Source organism: Arvicanthis niloticus, chromosome 18 (assembly GCF_011762505.2).
Source record: "Arvicanthis niloticus isolate mArvNil1 chromosome 18, mArvNil1.pat.X, whole genome shotgun sequence".
In the NCBI taxonomy this organism is placed as follows: domain Eukaryota; kingdom Metazoa; phylum Chordata; class Mammalia; order Rodentia; family Muridae; genus Arvicanthis; species Arvicanthis niloticus.
The window spans coordinates 20331485-20351702 of NC_047675.1; the positions used below are offsets into that span (position 1 = coordinate 20331485).

General features: G+C 45.7%; 1 protein-coding gene across 1 annotated transcript in view; it reads left to right on the forward strand.

Annotated features, from left to right (window-relative positions):
• The window catches only part of Slc6a2 (solute carrier family 6 member 2), a 40033-nt gene extending 20443 nt beyond the window's left edge, over positions 1 to 19590 (forward strand). Inside the window, exons 5-15 of the mRNA XM_034522613.2 lie at positions 676 to 814; positions 7627 to 7761; positions 8806 to 8909; positions 10009 to 10133; positions 11462 to 11574; positions 12643 to 12771; positions 13212 to 13311; positions 14208 to 14308; positions 14597 to 14764; positions 15400 to 15471; positions 15945 to 19590. Coding sequence (XP_034378504.1) covers positions 676 to 814; positions 7627 to 7761; positions 8806 to 8909; positions 10009 to 10133; positions 11462 to 11574; positions 12643 to 12771; positions 13212 to 13311; positions 14208 to 14308; positions 14597 to 14764; positions 15400 to 15471; positions 15945 to 15968 — 1210 coding nt within the window. The 3' untranslated portion in view covers positions 15969 to 19590. The remainder of the gene's footprint in view (positions 1 to 675; positions 815 to 7626; positions 7762 to 8805; positions 8910 to 10008; positions 10134 to 11461; positions 11575 to 12642; positions 12772 to 13211; positions 13312 to 14207; positions 14309 to 14596; positions 14765 to 15399; positions 15472 to 15944) is intronic.
• The last annotated feature ends 628 nt before the right edge of the window (positions 19591 to 20218 follow it).

Here is a 20218-nt window from a genome sequence, read left to right on the forward strand (position 1 = left end):
TCACCAACTGAACATAGCCATATGACTAACACCCATCCCAGGAATCATGGTCCCTACAAGTACCCATGAGTCTCTTCTTAGTTGAGCACCCTCTCTTCCAGCCCAGAGTGACTTCTAACCATCTGGATCGATTTTCCATATTCCACAGAACTTCATATGAATCAAATCAGACAGAAAATGCTCATTTGTTTGTCTGCCATGGTCATAAGATGTGAAAGGTCTGTCTCCATGGGGATAGATGCTGCATAACACCCTATACTCCATTCATTCTACCAATGGTGGATTTTTGTTTGGGGGTTGTTGTGTGTGTGTGAACATTAATTCTACAAGTGGTAGATATTACCATGTTGGGGTTGTTGTGTGTGTGTGAACATTAATTCTACGAATGGTATATATCAACATGCTAGGGTTGTAGTGTATGTGAACAGTATTCTGTCTCCTACTGAGGGCTGGTAGTTTAGAAAATGCAGTCTGGAGAATAGGGGTCTGCCCTGTCTTATCACCGTGTTCCCATAGCCAGCAGGTGGCACTTGAACAGGCCATCCTAGACGCAGGCCATAGCTGACCAGAGCTAGCTCACACAAGAACCCTAGAATTACAGAGAATGACAAATCCTCTTACCATCACCAGGCACTTGGTCATCCTCCCTGATGCTGTCCTCTCTCCCGCTCACAGGCGCGGTGTCCTACACCTGCATGAGAGCAGTGGGATCCATGACATCGGTCTGCCGCAGTGGCAGCTGCTGCTCTGCTTGATGGTCGTCATTGTTGTCTTGTATTTCAGCCTCTGGAAAGGAGTGAAGACATCAGGAAAGGTAATGTCTCTGTGCCTCTTCAGCTGGGAGGTTAGTCTTGGAAAGACAGGTGGTGTGTATATGCACACATGCATGTGTGTTGTGTGTGTGTGTGTGTGTGTGTGTTTGTGTTTTCCTAGCCACAACCATGTGACTAGTGCAAGGAGGTGGGTCTAGGAGCACAAGTTCAGGTTGCACTCTCATCCGTCTCTATGTAGACAAATCTGTTACCCTAGAGCCTGACGTTGCCCAACAGCAGGGTAAAGAGTTGCAAGTGGATCTGGCCTTCTTACATTTTTTTTTTCTCGAAAACTTCTATAATAGCAGAGATCAAAGCCTGGGCATCTTCTAAAGTCTGAGACCAAGGTTAAAACAACTACTGACTGATCTTTGGCCTTGAATTCTCACCTAAAACTGCTTGTAAGCAGTGCATCTTACTTGGGAAATTGACAATTTGCTTTAAGATATAATTAGTAAGTCCATGCTAAATGTTTGGGAGAAAATGCTTTGAAAGATAATTAGATGTATGCCTTGGTTCTATTGCATTGCTGGGTTCCCACACTAGACACTTAGGAAAAGAATACAGATTAGCAGACCAGTGAGGTGGCATTTTGAACTTGGATGCTGCTGCCTTCTGTGGTCACCTCTCTGGGATGGAGTATATTTAGAGAGTGGCTCCTGATGATTCTTAGCTTGGGGATTAACATGGGAATAACAGTCTCTCAGGGACTGTATGGAGTCTGGAAGAACTCAACTGTAATTCAAGTGCTATAGCTAGGAAGTGCTCTTTCTAATGTTTTGCTTAGATAAGACTTTGGAACAAGCCATACCTAAGAAGAGAGAGCTAAAATGGCATCTTATCCTGTTTCAATTCTGAGAATTGACTGGGCTTGGACAGATGGTTTTTCTGTTCTGTGTGCTACTGCCTGGGCCATATGACTGGAAACTTGACTGGACTGGAACATCCTAGGTGGTTGTGGCAGTCTGGGAGCTGAATTGGAGCTACCAGTCAGTGGTGTGGGATTCTTTCTATGTAGCTTTTCTGTGCTTCTGGACATCTCACATCATGACAGCTGACTTCCCAAAGCACACTTTATACAGAAGAGACCCTGTATGAAGCAGTTCTTCCAGTTTCTGTTTGCATCATGTTGGCTCTTTGTCTCAATGTGAAAATCAATCCAGGATCACTGTCCTCTAATGCTTGGCACAGAGTAGGTCTTAGTAAATGCTTAGTGATGGGTTGAAAGATGGGTGGGTAAACTTCGGGGACTTTATTAAGTGCTTAGCTCAACTTCCTCTGCTTTTATGGACACCTACTATGTGCTGTTTTAGATGCTAAGACTAGCAGTACACAAATAGAAGACAGCTTTCCTCCATTTCTTTCTTCTGTTTGTGTTCCTGATGGGCTTGACCCAGAGGTGCAGTATTTTGAGTGTCTATCTAGAGGTATCTATGTGTAGCCTCCTTTAAGTAAGCACTTGTGGTCACAAACTACACTTGTTATTATATAGTTTGCTTTTTTGTTTTAAACGTAACATTACCCTTAGAAATAATTTTACATTAGGCAGTCCAGTTATTCCTTAATGAAAATATAAACTGTAGGCTTTTAAGGTGTTATTAAGCAAACTTAGCAGGTAGCTACATCTCGCCAGACAGATGAAGCTAGTTGAATGTTTGACTTGAGGTAGGCAATATTTCTTACTATAGGTCATGGTCAGAAAGTCAGAGATGCTGCATTTGCGGGCAATGGATGCTCTGTCAGTTGAGAGAAAGGTGTGCGGAGAAGGTGATATTTGTGCTGCCCCTGTCAGGACAGGCATGGGTAGATGTGAGAAAAAAGGGAAAGAGTTTCTCTGGAAGTACCTGTGAGCAAAGTTATCAAGGTGTGGAAGCCCTGGACAAGCCCTGCTTCGGTTTCTCTGTGTTGCTCTTGGCACTAAGAGCAGGCCCCACAGCCCATCCTAGGAGCTGCAGAAGGTGAATGTGAGCCACTAGTATTCTAATATGGAGGCCAACCTTGTTTCTTCCAGTCGTGAGCAGACCATAAGCTGCCTACAGGGAGCCTGGTGTTACCAAGATATCAGCAGGAGCAGTAGTGCTTGAGCATGCTGTGTTCCTCTTACTGAATGTGCTTTCTGAGTTGAGGAGTGTTTCACCATCAAAGCACCAACCATGTGGAGACACGAAAAGGGATGTGCTTGGTCCTTCAGAGTCAAGTAAAGCCAGGGACTCTATTTGTGTAAGTCCCCCTGAGTTATGAGGTCTGAGCACATAGAGGCCTCAGGTGGCCCATGAGGAGGTTATTTCTAGAATTAGCTTCACTTGGGACATTCCAGTACCCTGTCTTAAATTGTTTTTATAAACTGGCTGATGAGGAATCTGAGAGTATTGCTTATTTCTTTCTGAAAGAGCAAACAAGTTTTTCTTAGTTATTCTCCAGAGTCACAGAGGAGGCCTGGAATGAGTAAAAAAAAAAAAAAAAAAAATGTGCAAGTGAAGATGATTTGGAAAGATGATTTGTTGACTGCTTGGCTCTTAGGAAGGTGGGAGCAGGGCACAGTCTGAGCTGGGGTGAGGGAGTACCCCAGACCACACACTCAGTGGCAGCTGTGTTGGCCCAGTAACTACTTCAAAGTAGAAGGAGGTCAGAAGGGATGAGGAGCAGGGCCCGCCTCCCCCTCTTCCGAGTTCCCACACAATCTGTTTACACACTCCACCACACTTTAAGAAACCTCAGAGGCTCCTCTTCCAGGGACGGTGAGCTGGGATAACAGAGCCAGCCAGCCCCAGCTACTCGTCATTACCAGCTTCACTGACAGCTTTTGGGCTGCTTGGAAGATGGGAACACATAGACCATTGGAATAGATAGACGATGTCCTGAATTCTAGCAGACTCAGTAAAATGAGAAAAGAGAGAAAGCCAGACAAATTTAGAGATGATTTGATCTTTCGAATATTTAATTGATTAAAAAGCTTTGTTGTTTGCATTTTCATTGATGGTCAAGGCAAAATTCTATCTGTCTTCCTCCTACTGTGTCAATCCAGGCTGATCCTAGCTTGCCTTCAGGACTTGACCTGACTGAGTTACACAGAACAGTCATTTGTACATGATCCATGCTTACACTAAACTATTTATAGCTCTTTATTTTCTTAAGCAACATTACTGTTATGCCATAACGGTATAAATTCTTCTCTATAAAAGACTAGCTTCATTGTTAGTGAAAATGGCCCCCAAATTCGGTTCAAAGACCACAAATCCTAAACCTGGAAAAGGTAATGAAGTCTTACAGGGATACAGAGAGGACATGATTTTGTTATTTTTTTTTTCTAGTTCTTATTTGTGTGCACATGTGTACGTTTGTATGTGTGTGGGGTGTACATATGTATTTGGATGTGTGTGGACTTGTAAGGCCCAAATGGAAGACTTTCGATTGCCATCCTTGTGCACTGTGCTTGGTTTTACTTGTTTGTTCGTTTGTTTGAGGCATGGTTTCTCACTAGTCTGGCACTTGCCAAGTAGGCAAGGCTAGCTGGTCACAAACTGTAGGGAGCTTTCTCTTAGGAGTGTGGGTATGTATATTCCCAGTTTTAGAGCATGACCACCACCAGAGCTCCTCCAATTGCAGGTCTAAGAGGATCCTGAGGAGCACCCGGATAAAGCTCAGATTTCTGATCTTTCCTGCAGAGGGTCTATTTAGTATGGGTGGGGTAAGAAGCTCCCATTTCTGATGAGGTTTTGGGCAACACCAATGCTAGTGGTCTATGGATATCACCTTGACCAAATCCTTGGCCTGATACCTGGATGCATGGCAAGGCTCTAGGCTTGCATATTTTCAATAATGGAACCTTAGCCTCTCCCTGGACAACTTTGAATAGAGAGCCCTACCATCTGGAGTTTTTTTGTTTGTTTGTTTGTTTGTTATTTTGTTTTGTTTTTTGAGCCACAGGCCAGTCTTCCTTAGTTTTATGATCAGCTATTTGAATTTGGTAATATAGAACTTCAGAAATTATCCACAGACACATCTAAGTGGGTCATAATTTATGTTTAAAGATGAACATAATGGGACATGCTTCTAATCTCAGCATCTGGGAAGCAGAGTAAGGCAGATGCCTATGAACTTGAGGCTAGCCTGGTCTATGAGAGCAGGCTAACCAGGGCTACCTAGTGACACCATGTCTCAAAAAAAATCAAAACAAAATAGCAATAACAACAACAACAAAAATGTGTGTTCAAAGTGACAGAAAAAGGAGTTACTCGTCTTGTTTTTAATCTCATGCTGAAAAGGAAGTCTGGGGTGGAGATAACAGAGTTCACAGGTCTCTTCCTTTGCTGTGTGTACAGGAGGGCACATGGATGTGAGGAAGATGTCTTCTGTTTTTTGACAAATACCCTAGATGTCTGAAAACATGTTTGCCACTAAAAGCTTTAACTTTGAATGTACGGGCATTTCTTGATGCTTGACACACTCACTGGCAGCTCTATCATAACCTCATTCGTTCCTTGTGAAAACTAAATCTGATTGGAGCCTCATTCATGGTCAGTGTAGGAGCTCCCCAGGATCCATGGGAGACTCCTTGGAGTCAGAACATTGGGTGCTGTTTTCATGGGAGGATTGTGGTCACACCCAGCCTCCTGGGCAGGACAGTGCATCTGGGCCACAGCTGTTGACATGAGTGGCAGGAAACTGTAACTGTTAGGATAAGGATGGATGATGGCTCCTCTTTGTTCCTGTTGCCAAGGGTTGGGATCTACTTGCCCCAGTTTGAGAAACTGAATCATCTGAGACCAGTATGAGGCCACCCAGATGCAACAGTCTCTCTTTCAAGGGCACGGTTTTCTCCCCATTTTGTTATCAAGTTCGTCTGGCATGTTTCTGCACCCATGACTCCTCAAAGAACACAGACCCCAAAGCCCAAGTTCTCAAAGATAGTCATAGAACTGGGGAGTGACTGACTGGATGCCATAAAGTAGAAGAGCTGTCCTGGTTCCCTCCGAACCAGATCTGCTCACCATTGGAAAGTCTACTCACTGTGTTTCCTTTCCCACTCATTTGCTTGTGATTTCATTCTCCCGTTGACTGTCATTCACTAACCTTCTGGTTTGTAACTCACCTACTCTTGCATTCTTCCATCCCTCTACTCAACCATCTGCCCACTTAGCTACCCATCCATCCATTCATTTAACCAAAGCCCTTCCTACATCCCGCCATCTGTCTCATTTTCTAATGCAACCTTTCATACATATGACTGTTCATTTACTCACCTAGCAAACATTTCAAAGGAACGATATATCCCGGGAGCAAGAAAATCAGGAAGATAAATTTCACCCTCTAAACATGAGTATGGAAAAATGTGGGAGTTTGACACTAATATGTCATTTTTTGTTTTGGGCCCATATTTTTCTAGGCTGACAAAGAACGTTAGTCTCAGCCATGTCCTAAGTCTTCCATGTTCTATCCAGGGTGGTGTATGGATTCTTTAGGGGGCAGAGTTCTTGAGCTGTAGGGAAGGAACAGCTTGGTCTTTAAGCTATATGTCCATTCGTGTTTCAGCGTTGTCTTCTTTAGGTCTGACTACCCAGTCTTGGCCCAGTTTGGTGCACAGCTTTTCTGTGAAGAAAATGCTACAGCCCACAGCTGTATCAAGAGTGAAGACATTAACCTTAGCTACACATTGACCTCAGTTTGGAAAAAATACTGGAGTTGAGGCTGTACCTTAGACCATTTAAACCTCAAATCCCAGGACTGGGAATTGTCTTCTACATACTTGTATATAACTCCCCTGGAGTACTTTAATGTGTAGCCAAGAGCATGAAGGATCAGTGACATTGACAACCCTCCTGGTCACTCCTTTCTCTGTTCCTCCAAGTAAGGGAAGGGTGTGGCTATCTGTTGTGAGTCTGAAGGTAATTTTTTCCCTTTTGTGTTTCTGTAAAGATAGTTTGTCTTGGTCTCAATCTGCTCCTATTGAGGTGGAGGTTGTTGTTTTTTTCTGTTTTCTGCCCAATCACATGTTCCAGACTTGAGAGGATGTACTGAAATGTGAATTAAGAAAAAAAAAAAAAAGAGAGAGAAGCTAAGTTTTATGTATATGTCTGTAATCCCAGCCCTTGGGTGACTGAGGCAGGAGAATTATGAATTTGAGGGAGCCTGGGCTATAAGTGAGGCAGTGTCTCATAAAGAAAAAAAATATCTCAGTGGTAGAGTGTTTGCACAATGTGTGGAAAGCTCTGGGTTCTATCCTTTGGGCTCTGTTCTCAACACTGAAGGAAATAAAACCACACACACACACACACACACACACACACACACACACAGAAAGGAAGAAGGGCTAAAGGAGGGGGAAGGAAATAGAGAGGGGATGGGGAGGACTGGAACTTTTAAATACCATGCCTGAAAGTTGGGTGTAACAACCCATGTTTGTAGTGTGACAGAAGCAAGGCTGACAGGACCGATACCACCTTACATTGTGAGTGTGCTTGATTCCATATAAAATAGCATAAAGCGGTCTAGAGAGGTAGCTCTGTTGAGAATGAGCCACCAGGGGCTTTGAGAACCTAGTTTTTGCCCTTGGTGACCTAGCTTGCACCTCATCTCTATTCTCTCAGTGACTGACTCCATCAGTTCTCAGCTTCTCCAAGGGAGTCCTGCATCTCTTCATTGTTCTGTCCCTTGGGTCCAAGGTCCTGACCTTGATGGCGCCTCCAACACCAGGAGAAGGGAAGTGGTGGATGGCATGTTTGTGGTTCAAGAAAAGACCTGGTGTCCTTGTCCTAGTACCTTCCCAGGTCATGGTCAGGGTAGGATTCTCACAGCCATCTTGTCTATTGCTCAGGTTGTCTGGATCACAGCCACCCTGCCTTACTTTGTCCTATTTGTCCTCCTGGTCCATGGCGTCACACTGCCTGGTGCCTCCAATGGCATCAATGCCTACCTGCACATTGACTTCTACCGCCTCAAGGAGGCCACAGTGAGTACCCAGGGGCCACCTACCTACCCAATGGCCAGGTGGAGGGAGGTTTCTTAGGATTGGGAGGTGACAAGTGAAGTAACATAGCATTAAGAGAGACACATTTAAATATGCTTCTTTCTTGTTGAGTGTCTAGCTTACCACTATGCTGTAGATCAAGGGCCAAGAAGCAACCTCTTTCCTGTGTAACTCTGAGGAAGATGATAGACTACAGGCCACAAGTCACCTTGAAACTTGTGAAACACAGCAGGCTTCTGTGGGTTCTGTACCTGTTTAGCTTCCCCTTACCCTGGGTAGTCAGTTATACAGGCACTGAGTCCTTCGTGCAGTCTCAGTGAAAGAATGTGCCTTCTCCCCATTATAGTGGAAGGTTTGGGGAAATCCAGAATAATAAGTAGAGACATGGCAGATATTATCCCACTCAAATGCCTTTGTTTAGGTGTACTGATGTAATTATAATATATTATATGTAATATATACAATATACACATATGCAATATATAAATATTATAATAAATAAATAGAAAATGTATGTCCAAGCTTGCATATTGGAGAGGTGAGACTGACTAGGGCCAAACCCTTATCTAAAGATTGGAGAAGAGCTTAAATCTTTTGTCTACCAGCCATCTACTTTTGGCACCATGGAGGGTGGATAGAAAAGTAAACTCCATTGTGTCCAAGGCTCCCATTGGTTGCCACCATCTACAACAAGAAGTCCAGCAGAAGTCACTATCTTCTAAGATTCCATCTTCATAACTCCCGAGATGGGCAGAACCCTTTGGTCTCGCCCTGTCAACATTCTAGCCTAGAATTTCTAGTTTGTTACATTTCTTGAAAATCTGGGCATTAAACGGATCCATTGGGCTCCACCAGGACATGATTTCTCTGGTGTCTGACTCCAGGAGAATCTAGGTAGATTCCAGGATGTTACTATAACTGTCTATGTCTGCTTCAGACCACATTTCCTAGTCTATAGCACTCTCTGGGCGGTTGTCCAGTCTGTAGGAAGTAGAGACGGTGATGAGTTTTGTGTACTGGTTTCAGGTATGGATTGATGCTGCAACCCAGATATTTTTTTCCCTGGGAGCTGGATTTGGAGTCTTGATTGCATTTGCCAGTTACAATAAATTTGACAACAACTGTTATAGGTAAGTACCCTTTTGGTGCTTGCCAGCACTAGAAATCCTGAAGTTGGCTCTCGTAGGAACAGGGAGGGTTTTATCTAGGTGAGCCTGTCCCCTGTAGACCATCCTGGTCATTCTGGGAACCTTGATGTGGTCTAAGGAGAAGATTTCAATAGAAGACACCTCTTGGGAAAGTTGAGGTAAGCAGTTATAGGAGCCCATGGGGAAGGATCACTGTGACCGAGAAGAACAGCATGGTTTCAAGAGATGGTGAAGCCATCTGACTTTGTTCATCAGATACTCTGTCATGAAGAAAGAACAGGCTGGTGAGGGCTAGCTAGCTCAGAAGTAAGACTTCAGGGCAGACAGACACAAAAGAGACCTCCAGTTTAGATCAATGAAAACCTAATGTTACCTCCTCCAGTCCCTGTGCTATGAGGACTTTAGAGCTGGGAAAGACTTGGGTCTCCCTCTCTCACTCCATTTAACAATTAAGGCAGAATAACTATCTTTGATTCAAGAAAGAACAGGATGAATGTTCAACCAGGAGAGGTTTTAGAGAGGTCGGGAAATGGGGTGGCCATTCCCTTAGTAGGCTGCCACCATTAAGAGTCTGGCAAGTCTGGGAGGATAGTTGAGATTACAGTAGGCAGATGTAGAGTAGATGGCATACATTATGGTAAGGAGTGGCATGAAAAAAGACAGGGAGGGAGTATGTCTGTGGATCAGTGAGCTGCTTTGTTGTGCTTGCTAAGATGAGTATATGCTAAAAGTCATTAGAAGTAAGACAAGAAGGAAGGGTGTCTCATCTTAGCAATACTCTGAAATGATGGTACAAGAAGCTAGGAGACAGAGGAAGACAGAGTTTACTTATGGAAAGAGTAACTCTGATCCCCAAAAGTTTACTGCATGCTTTTGGTTAGCTCTTTGCTATGCACTGCACCAACAGGTACTTACCCAGGGATAGCAAGGCTTTGGGGTCCATGTGATGGGAGGACAATGGAAAGGAGGTATTACCTTTGAGGTTGGATCAGACTGAAAGTTCCATAGATGGCCAGTGGTTCGTGGGCAGACTAGGGATGGAGTCATGTGAACTGTCATTAGCAGCCTCTCTCTCTACCAGGGATGCTCTGCTGACCAGCACCATCAACTGTGTTACCAGTTTTATTTCTGGATTTGCCATCTTCTCCATCCTTGGTTACATGGCCCATGAACATAAGGTCAAGATTGAGGATGTTGCCACTGAAGGTAGGTAGCCAAACCACTTTGCATCCAGCTAAATAAAGAATGACTGAGTTGGCTTCATGACACCTCTGTAGTTGGAGAAGTCTTGCTATGGAGATTTCTGAACTCCCATCTGTTGGACTTTCCCTCGAGGTCATCATCCTGGCAACCTTAGCTAGATTACACCTCTGGAAGTCCAGAGAATGGAGATTGGTTATCAGTTAGACTTCTGTCGTAGGTTATATCTGTTTATCTTACTATAGAGAAGTAGTAGAAATGTCTGTGGGTTAAAAGAATCATGCTTGTAGGGACATCCTTGATTTGTAGCAACCTACTCCCTGAAAGTCTGTTTAACTCTTAGAGAGTAGGAACTCCCCCAAAAGAGGTTTAATCTCACTAACATCTAATTAAATCTTTAAGGTCCTCAGCCCTCTTCACATCACTATTTTGGGGAGCAAGCATGAGCTCAAATTTCAGTGGGAACAAACTACATTCAAAACATAGCAGCATAGTTCTACTTAGTTCTCACAAAGCTGTAAGGCAGGGGTTAATAGTTTCTCTCTAAAGGTGAGGGATTGAAGATATGAGCTACTGAGGGGCGATGTTAGCATCTGACCCCAGTCAGCCTGACTCTGGAACCTCTGTTCTTCTCTATGGCCTTCTGTGTTCTTAAGGCCATAAGGAAAAAGAGACCGTGAGAAGGGCAACCTTTAATGGATCCTGAGGATCATGAATTTCTGAGAAGTAGAGTAGAACCCCACAGAGTGGAATGCAGGTTGGCCACACATGACTAACAGCTGTTCAGGCAAGATGCTGCTCTCTCTGCTGCTTGTTTGATACACAGATTGTGTTCATTTACTTTGTATTACTAGTAACAAAATCTCCAAGCTAACTGATGCATGAAGTTACAGGGTTACTTGACTCACAACGTCTAATTGACACTCTTGCTTTGGGGCCTATGGTGGGACCACATGGTGGAACAATCTGTTCACCTAATGGCCGAGGTGTAAAGCAGAGAGAGAGAGAGGGAAAAGGAGCTTGGGTCCCAGGATCTCCTACAAGAGTGCATCCTCAAAGAGTGAAAGACTACATTGATCCTCATTTCTTGAGGTTCAAATCACTACACAATTGTGCCAGCTGGAGATCAAGTCTTTGACACAGGGCAGCTTGGGAAAGAGAGATCCAGACAATAGCACGACTGAATTGTGGCTCCATCACTCATTCCAAGATCCCAAGTCTCGCTGCCCACACATGCCTGACCAAATGTCCTGAGGCTAGGGCAGAGCTCCCTTGCTCTGTGCAGTCTTTATTGAGCATGCCAGCCATTGATCAGGTCCTAATATTTCTTACAGGAGCTGGCCTTGTGTTTATCCTGTATCCAGAAGCCATCTCTACTCTGTCGGGATCCACATTCTGGGCTGTCCTGTTCTTCTTGATGCTCCTGGCTCTGGGGCTAGATAGCTCAGTGAGTGATGATCCTTCTCAGGACACCTTTCTCCACCCCTGAAACCCATACCCGCACTCAGCCTGCAGGGCTGCTGCTGTCTGGTGTCTGTTTTCAAGGGCACTATTTTAATCCAAGCAATGAAGTGAGTCTCCCTTCCAAATGATAGCCTAGATCAAAGCCAGAAACCTACAGGAACTCCAAAGTGTACTGGGCCTCAGACATACCAGCCCAACACTCTGCTTTTGCAGATGGGGAGCCAGACTTCAGAAAGGACATGACTAGAACGTTCTGTGACCAGGCCCAGTCTTTATATTTTATTGCTGACAACCAACTCAAATATTTTGGTCCCTGTTTTGTTACTAGATCTCTGTTTTACTTTTATTATTATTATTATTATTTAGTCATGTGCCTGACATCTTTTTATGTCTGTTTCCACCATTCATTTTTAAATGACATAGAGAGGGGCTGGCCAAAGGATCTTACTGCCTTCGCTTTTCATTTGGTGGAGCTGCCAGAGCAGTGTGTTGGAAAGGGGTCTGAGGCTGATTCCAGACCCCAGGATAAAGTACTGGTATTGATTAACAATGTCTGCCACAGAGTAGAGGAGCAAGAGACATGTGTGATTCTTGTCTGCCACAACAGTGGCTTAGAAGGAATGGACTCCAAGAGTCTGTATTTAAAGTGATCCCTTTTCTTGGGGATTAGGAAGGGAGCAAGGAACCCTTGTCATCTACTGTAGGATAAAGTTTCCACTCTGGAGAAGTTCTTTGGTTGATGTTTCCAAAAGACCCTATTTGCATGTATGTGTATCATTTGGGAACAATATTCCTTGCTCTTTGTTCCTCATTGGTACCCACTCAGGCTGAGCTAGTCAGGGGTCAGGAACTTGTGCTGAGGCAGGCAAGAGTTAGCTCTTCACCATCCCGTATAACCTGAGCTTGGTTGAAATTGGGGTAGAAAAAGGGAAAAGATGCTTGGGAGGACGGCAGGGTCTGTTATTTTCTGGAAAGCCTTTATGTAACCGAGGTTGATACTGAACCACCAGAACCCCCTTCATCCCTACCCTACCTTCCTGGTTCTCTATAGATGGGAGGCATGGAAGCAGTCATCACTGGACTGGCTGATGACTTCCAGGTCCTGAAGCGACACCGGAAACTCTTCACATGTGTTGTCACTATCAGTACCTTTCTTCTGGCATTGTTTTGCATAACCAAGGTGAGGCTGGACATGAGATACTCTCGGGCTTTCTAGGACTGTGTTTCAAAAATCCAGACATTCAGCTTTGGAACTGGGGTGGGTTGGGTGAGGCTGAGCACAACGGCTCTGTTAAACAGTGCATCTGTAAGATTGTAGATCCCTTTGCCTTCTGCTTCATCACCGTTATTTACCACTCATTGACTTAGAGCCAGTAGAAGTTTCTCGAAAGCTTATCATACTGTTCATCAAACAAATCCCTTCCAGCCAGCAGCTCCTAGAGCCCTTGGTTAAAATGCAGACATCCTGAGTTGTGCCTTAGCCCTGTCATGACTTGTGTTTGTAAACAGGGCCCTGAACAGGTGGGAATAGGGATGGGTAGAATTTGGTAGATGTGGTCAGTGTAGTCGGTGACTCTTTATAGCCAAGGATGACTTAAGCTCTTTCTCTCTGTGCCCCAGGGAGGGATTTATGTCCTTACTCTGTTGGACACCTTTGCAGCAGGCACCTCCATTCTGTTTGCGGTGCTTATGGAGGCTATTGGAGTTTCCTGGTTTTATGGTGAGTGAGTGCCCCAAGTTTTGCTCTCTAGGGCTTCTAAAGTCTGTTTTGTCGGGAAGAGGAAAGGGATTTTTCATGTCCAGAACAGCCATCTGGTTGGATCTCCAGAGGTCAGCAGCTCCTGTTAAATACAGGTCTCAGTTTCTTGCAATCTTAAGCTCATCGGGTTATAAGACCTGGGAGATACCTGGTACTAACATCTGAAATAAAACCAGTAGAGAGCTGCAGATCCCCAAACCAGACAGCTTGAACAAACAAAACAAGATGCCCAGCTAAACTTGAACTTCAGGTGAAAAATGAACCTACAGTTTTAGATCTATAGGACCCAACTCTTGCATAGAATCTACTGATACTGATTTTTTTCTAGTATGTGTCTGAACTTGAAATTTAAATAGATATCCTATATTTTATTTACTAAACCATCAAATGTGCTATCGCTGCTCATTTCCCCTTGGTTAATCTTGTTCTTACTCTTTTGGGAAGAGATCCTGGTGAGAGTGTTTGATAGTCTCTTTTAGATTCTGGTTGGGAGTGTCCATGTACATAAACATATGGACAGACAGACTTTTCACAGAAAGTCTATGCTAGAGCAAAGAGCCAGGCTGGGGTCGAGGCACCTGGCTTCTCAGTCTTCTCCCTTCTCTGAGCTCTGGCTTCCATCTTGTAAGATAATCAGAGTGACACATGCAAGGTGACTCAGTCCCACAGTTTGTCCTCTCCCTTGTTCGCCATTATCAAAGTGTGTGCCAGGTTTCCTGCATTTTGCAGAGTCAATCTCTTGCTACCTTGCCCTGCACTCTGCCAGAACCTCAGAACCTCATGGAATGGCTTCAGGGTGAAGGCCCAGTCCTGCATCTCTGGGCTCTCTGTGACATGCTTGCCCCATGTGCTCACAGGTGTGGACAGGTTCAGCAATGACATCCAGCAGATGATGGGGTTTAAGCCAGGCCTGTACTGGAGACTGTGTTGGAAGTTCGTGAGCCCCGCCTTCCTCCTGGTAGGTAGGGTGTGGCTGAGGTGCCTCTTGGTAGGGTGGCTGAGTCCAGGTTGGGGGCAGGGTGTGCATACTTATTTTCTAAGAGAAGAGATGCTGGGGTCTGGAAGTCCTGGTCATGCAGCCTTAGTGCGGATGGAGGGTATTCCACCTTAGGGGTATCCAGCCAGGTCCCCCAGGTGCTGTTGTACCAACAGTTGTACCGGGTGAGGTGTAACCAACCTCAATTTTGTCTTTCCTCCCGTTTCTTCCTGCATCCATCTTCCCTCCCTGCCCCCTCCCTTCCTGCAGTTTGTGGTGGTGGTCAGCATCATCAACTTCAAGCCGCTCACCTATGATGACTACGTTTATCCTCCCTGGGCCAACTGGGTCGGGTGGGGCATTGCCCTCTCGTCTATGATCCTGGTACCTGCCTATGTCATCTACAAGTTCTTCAGCATACGGGGCTCCCTTTGGGAGGTGAGCTCTGGGTGGCTTGTGGGATGGGAGGGGAGGTGGCTGTCCTGTTGCAGGGAGACAGAGATAGAGGATACTTAGGTTCAGTGTACCCGCCCCATTTGCCAAGATAACCCATCCCGAGCCTTGGTTTCTACATCTGTAACCTGAGACTAATATGTGCAGCTTGGAAGAGAAGAACATTTGGGTACTAAGTAAAGAACTTGGCCCTTGGGAAGTGCTTTCTGTATGCTGCCTGCTAGTACTACTGCTGTTTCTGCTGTTCACATGAGAAAGCAACGCTCAGCCATGTTTATCCCCTTTCAATGTGTATAATGTCCTCAGATATCCCATCTCTTCTTGTCTGAGCCTGTTCCCATTTTTCTAATCATAACAATATGATCAGCCTAAACCAAGGGTTTCTGAACTGGTTGTGTGTGTGTGTGTGTGTGTGTGTGTGTGTGTGTGTGTGTGTATGATTACACACTCAGCAGAGGTACCTTTTATTCTGACTTAGTTATGTTATGACACTTATTATTTGGCCATTCACACTAGTGCTGGTAGCCTTTTCAAGTATCCCTGCTTTGTAAGGCAAAGACCTCACCCCTGGGCTGCTTTCCCTGGGCTCCTGAGGCTCCCTCCCTTCTCCTTTCTCACAGAGAGTGGCCTATGGCATCACCCCGGAGAATGAGCACCACCTGGTGGCCCAGAGAGACGTGAGACAGTTCCAGGTAGATGGAGAGCTGAACTTGGGCTGTGTGGGGTGGGATGTGGTGGGTTCTGCTTGTTCCCTGTTGGGTGCCCTCAAGCAATATCACAGGAAAGTCCAGATGGCAGGGACCAAGGTGCAGGGGGCAGGAGATGAGACTGCTGTGTCTCCAGCCAGCCTCCTGTCGCTGTTCTGTTTTCTAGTCCTGGGATGCCAAGTGCTGGACTGTTATTCTGCCTCTGGGTTGTCACGCTAGTGTCACCAAACTAAACCGAGCATTTTATACCTTGAAGACATAGTTGCAGGGCATTAATCATGTGTTGCTGGTCCAAGCGGTGAGGGTGGTACCTCAGGAGATTCTGAGGTCTGTGCCAGCAAGAAGGCTATTTGTTTTGTCTGCTCTTGGCTTCGTGTGGCCCCAACCAGCTGGCCCCTTGTCCTTCAAGTCCCCATTGTTTCTGTCCTCACTATAGTGGCCTTGCTTTCCTTTTGCAGTTGCGGCACTGGCTGGCTATCTGAACCTGGCCCGGAGGAGGAAGAGGAACCCATGTGCCAACGTCCAGTTCCAGGGCATCCTCTTTGTCCCCATTCAGACACCGCCTTGGGATTCCTCTCCTGGTAGACACATTCCCCACCGCTCTCATTTTCCTGGTTACTAATGATTCCGTGACTCTGGATTTTGTTCACCTTCTGTTTATCTGACCTGGAGGCAGCAAGTGTGGAGAACTGGTGAACCTCACGGAAGAGGATGGAAGGAGGAAATGGGACATGAATTCTGGAACTCTGGCTTGAGAGCAGGCTTACTGCGTTTGGAGCACACCTGAGCTGAGGTCCATGGCTCGGGCAGAAACCCCTCCCCAATTTGCTTGTACTTCAGATCATAAAAGAAATCTTCAGTTCACCCAGGCTGAGAAAAGATTGGCTTCTGGTTAGATATCAAAAGCCCAACCAAAGCCTGACAGGGTCTGTGTGGGGACCAAGGTGTGCAGGCTACCCCTCACCATTTATCCAGTCACCATTCTGGTATCTGAGCCTCTCTGTCTGGGAGTGGGGCTTTATTTGCATGGAAAATGCAGCTGGTAGATTTTTTTCAGGGGTTTGGGCAGAAACACTCTGACTTATCTATCTAGTTAACCTAACTTCTGGTGTTTGGGTAGTCCCCAAACCATGATTTTAGGGGAAGAATGTAGCTGTACCACCAATGAAGAAGTTCCCCAAAGTCAAATGCTTCAGAAAGGTGGTGACTGCTAGACAAATCATGCCTGCTAAGGCCACCTGCTAGTCTTCTTCTGTCAGACATATGGGTAGTTCCCAAGACCTTCCTAGAGATTGAGGCAGGATCCCTCTGAAGCCATATATGTGTGCCCATCACAGGGATATCTGTCCTGTGAGGCCAGGTGGGAGTTTTAGGGCAAACTAATTGACTGCCATGGTTCTTTATGGCCTTCCCCTGGGAACCTCAGCAGACAGGGGGTCCTGAGCAGTGGAGTTCACTGGCTCTGAAAATGGCCTGTTTCCTTATTTACTTGACTTGGCACCTTGGAGGGCATGGGACTTACTCAGCACAGCCTATCGTGTCCAGGGAGAATATTCTGACTGGAGGGGGACAGGCTTCAGGAAATTCACAAGTGACACAAACTTGCAACTAGTGCCCTCTGGTGGTTAGTTTTGGTTCACTGAGGGAAAAGGTGGTTTGGTAAATTGATGGCATCTCTTTGGGATTTATGTTTCTGGTTTGAGACTCTTATGCCCTTATTTGAAATCTAGAATCATAGGTTGCCATTGTGAAAGTGGGATTCCCTTCCTAAGTTGTGCGTGTGCATGTGCGAGCGCGTGCCCGTGTGTGTGTGTGTGTGTGTGTGTGTGTGTGTGTGTGTGACTGGAGTCATGTAGGAGGCACATGGAGAAACTAGGATGTCCCCATGTCCCATGGAGGTTGTAAAAAGAGGCCAGATGAGGCCAGCAGAGGATGGGGAGATGGTTTATTTTGAGCACCCCAAAATTTCCCTGCTGAATCAGGGTCCTTGACTTATTTCTTAGAGGAAATTTGATCATTCCACATAAGCAGGCCAAGTCAACTCAAGTCATCCCTCTTTGGCAAATGTCTTGGAGCGTTGAGGAAGGGAAGGCTTTTCCCCTTCACTGCAAGGTAGGTGCAAGCTAGGGTCCTGTTATCAACTAACTCAACACTTCTCATGCGTAGTAATTACTTTCCAGTTGCTCCCTTTAAAATATTATATTATTGTTATTTAAACAATCCACATTTACTCTCACTTCCTCCCAGCGGCCCTGTAGAAAGGAAGGCTGCTTCCTCTCTCCTCACTTCCCTAGTGAGAAGATGAGAAATCTCGCTTGCTCAAGGTCTCTGCTCCCTAGGGATCTAGGTGGATCCTCCATTCCCATCTTGTCTTCACAGTCCAGAGCAGCAGGGAACTCCCTGTTTACCCTACTCCAGGCTGACACCAAACACAGAGTACACAAAGTCCTACTTAAGGGGAAAGAGTGTTTCTTAGCAGAACAGTGTTGGAAGGAGGGCAGAAGGATGCTACTCATCTCCCCCCACTGGCTCCCTGAGTTACCCTTCGAACAGTGGGACCTGAGGAGCAAGAGTCCGCCTGACTGTCTCGAGTGCACATGCTCAGAAAGCCTGGGTGCCTTGGATCAGCGTGGGGCCGCCATTTTCTCGTTTCCATCTATGTGGTCTCTTCGCCTGCAGACATTGTTCCCGGGTGGGTGGGGGGTTGAAGTTGAAAATGTGGTGCTAGCCGAATGAGCCCCAGACTAAAGCAATGGTGCTGCTTTGTGGCAAAATCGGCTCCTGAGACTGGGACAAAGTGGTTCATAGCTCTCCAAGCCCAGGTGCTCTAGTGGGGGAGGGGCGAGACACCCAGAAAGCCCCTGGAGGTTCTCACGAAGGTGCTAGGAGGTCACCTGTACTCACCTTTCCACCCACACTTGCCAGATTTTGGGGGGGGGGTGTTAATGCACTATCATAAGTAATGATTGCCTTCTGTGTTCTATTGTTTTTTTAAGTATACATCACCCAGGACCAGCATGCTCCTGAGTACTGTGACACTCCACATTTTTGATAGTTGACCGAATTTTAATAGAATTGTCTCCTTTAACATGTGAGACCTTTGTTTAAGACATTAACATTACTCAGCCACCACCTGCCAGTCTCCATTCTAGATTCAAGTGAGACAGAAGAGAAAGTGGAGACTAACTCACTGCAGACATCCTGCTCAACGAAGGTCCCTAAACCGCCTTAATTCTCAGAGGGAGTCCCTACCCAGGTGGAAGCCAGTCCCCTGCCTCACAGTCATCCAGTCTAGATTTTCTAGATTTGATAATGTAAGACTGACATGTTCTTACAAAAAAAATCATTTCTATCCCATTAAGCTCACTTACTTTATGCGTTTGAGTATTTCTTTTAAAACTATAGCGAGGAAGTGATCAGAGTGGGTGTTTGGTGTAGTGGAAGCAGCACAGCATTTAGAATTGATTAGCAGTGGCTCTGCAGCCTGTTAGCTATGGCTTGAGAGAGGAGCTTTACATCTTTGGGTTTTGGAGAGCGCATCTGTATAAAACAGGGATCCGATCAGGTCATCAAAGGACACAGCCAGCTGAAAATACAAACCAAAATAAAGTCCCAATGAGGAAAGCATGTCACCACAGGAGCTTCCAGAAGTGACCCCATAACTGACCATCTATCGGCTTAGAAATAGAGATTTCTGCCTGCAGGGCTTTGATATTCCTGTATGTCCAGTGGTTCCTCTTTTTCAGAGTTTTCTTTTCATCTCATGCCAGAAAGCCTTGGTGTTTGAGAAGTCAAGTCCAGCCCAGTTGATTTGCCACTTGGGTAGCATTGAGAAGGCAGAGGGTGTGCCCTGCCCTGTGTTTGCAGGCCTGGGGACGCTCAGCTCTGCCCACAGGCAGGGTGCCTGGCCCTGGTTGGTGAATGTGAAGTCAGTCAGGTGTGCCTGTCCTTGCTGTACTGTCTCTGCGTCTGTGTCTGTGTAAATAGGATTATTTCATTTGCATCTTCTCCGTGTCACGGACTGTTCAGGTATCTCGTGGATGTCTGCATCTGCTTTGGATTTATTTTGAAAGCTGTTCTCTTCGTGGAAAAAAAACCAAATAAATGTACAGTGTAATAAAAGGTATTTCCTGTGCTGTGTATTTGGTTATGTAGTTCTGAGTGCTTTTTTTTTTTTTTTTTTTTTTTTTTTTTTTTTTTTTTTTTTGAATGTAAAAGCTGTGAGTTACACAGGGCAAGTGACTTTGTCTCTGATGGGTCACTGAGTGGCAAAGAAGAGATTTTGATCACAGTAACCCACCTTACATCCAAAGGGCTGCTTTGAGACCCCAAGGAAGAGAGAGGGGACAGAGGAGGTTGAGTGTGTGATGTTAACTCTAAGGTTGGCCATTCTCTCCACTCCTTTCCTCACCCCTTCCCTCCCCTCTCATCTATCCTCTGTTCTCCCCTCCACCCACTCCCACTCCCACTCCTCTTCTCTCCTTTCTTCTCCTCTCCCTTCCCTTCCTCTCCTCTCCCTTCCCCTCTTCTTTCTCCTCTCTTCTCCCTTCCCTTGCCCTCCCCTCTTCCCTCTCCTAACCCCCCCCCCCCATCATCCTTCCTTTTTTGTTCATTTCCTCCTATTTTGTACTCTGTTCTTTTCTGGTACTTGGGATCAAACCCAGGCCCTCAAGCAACCTGAACGCATGCTCCCCCGCTGAGCTATGCCCCTGGCCCAACACACATTTTTGTT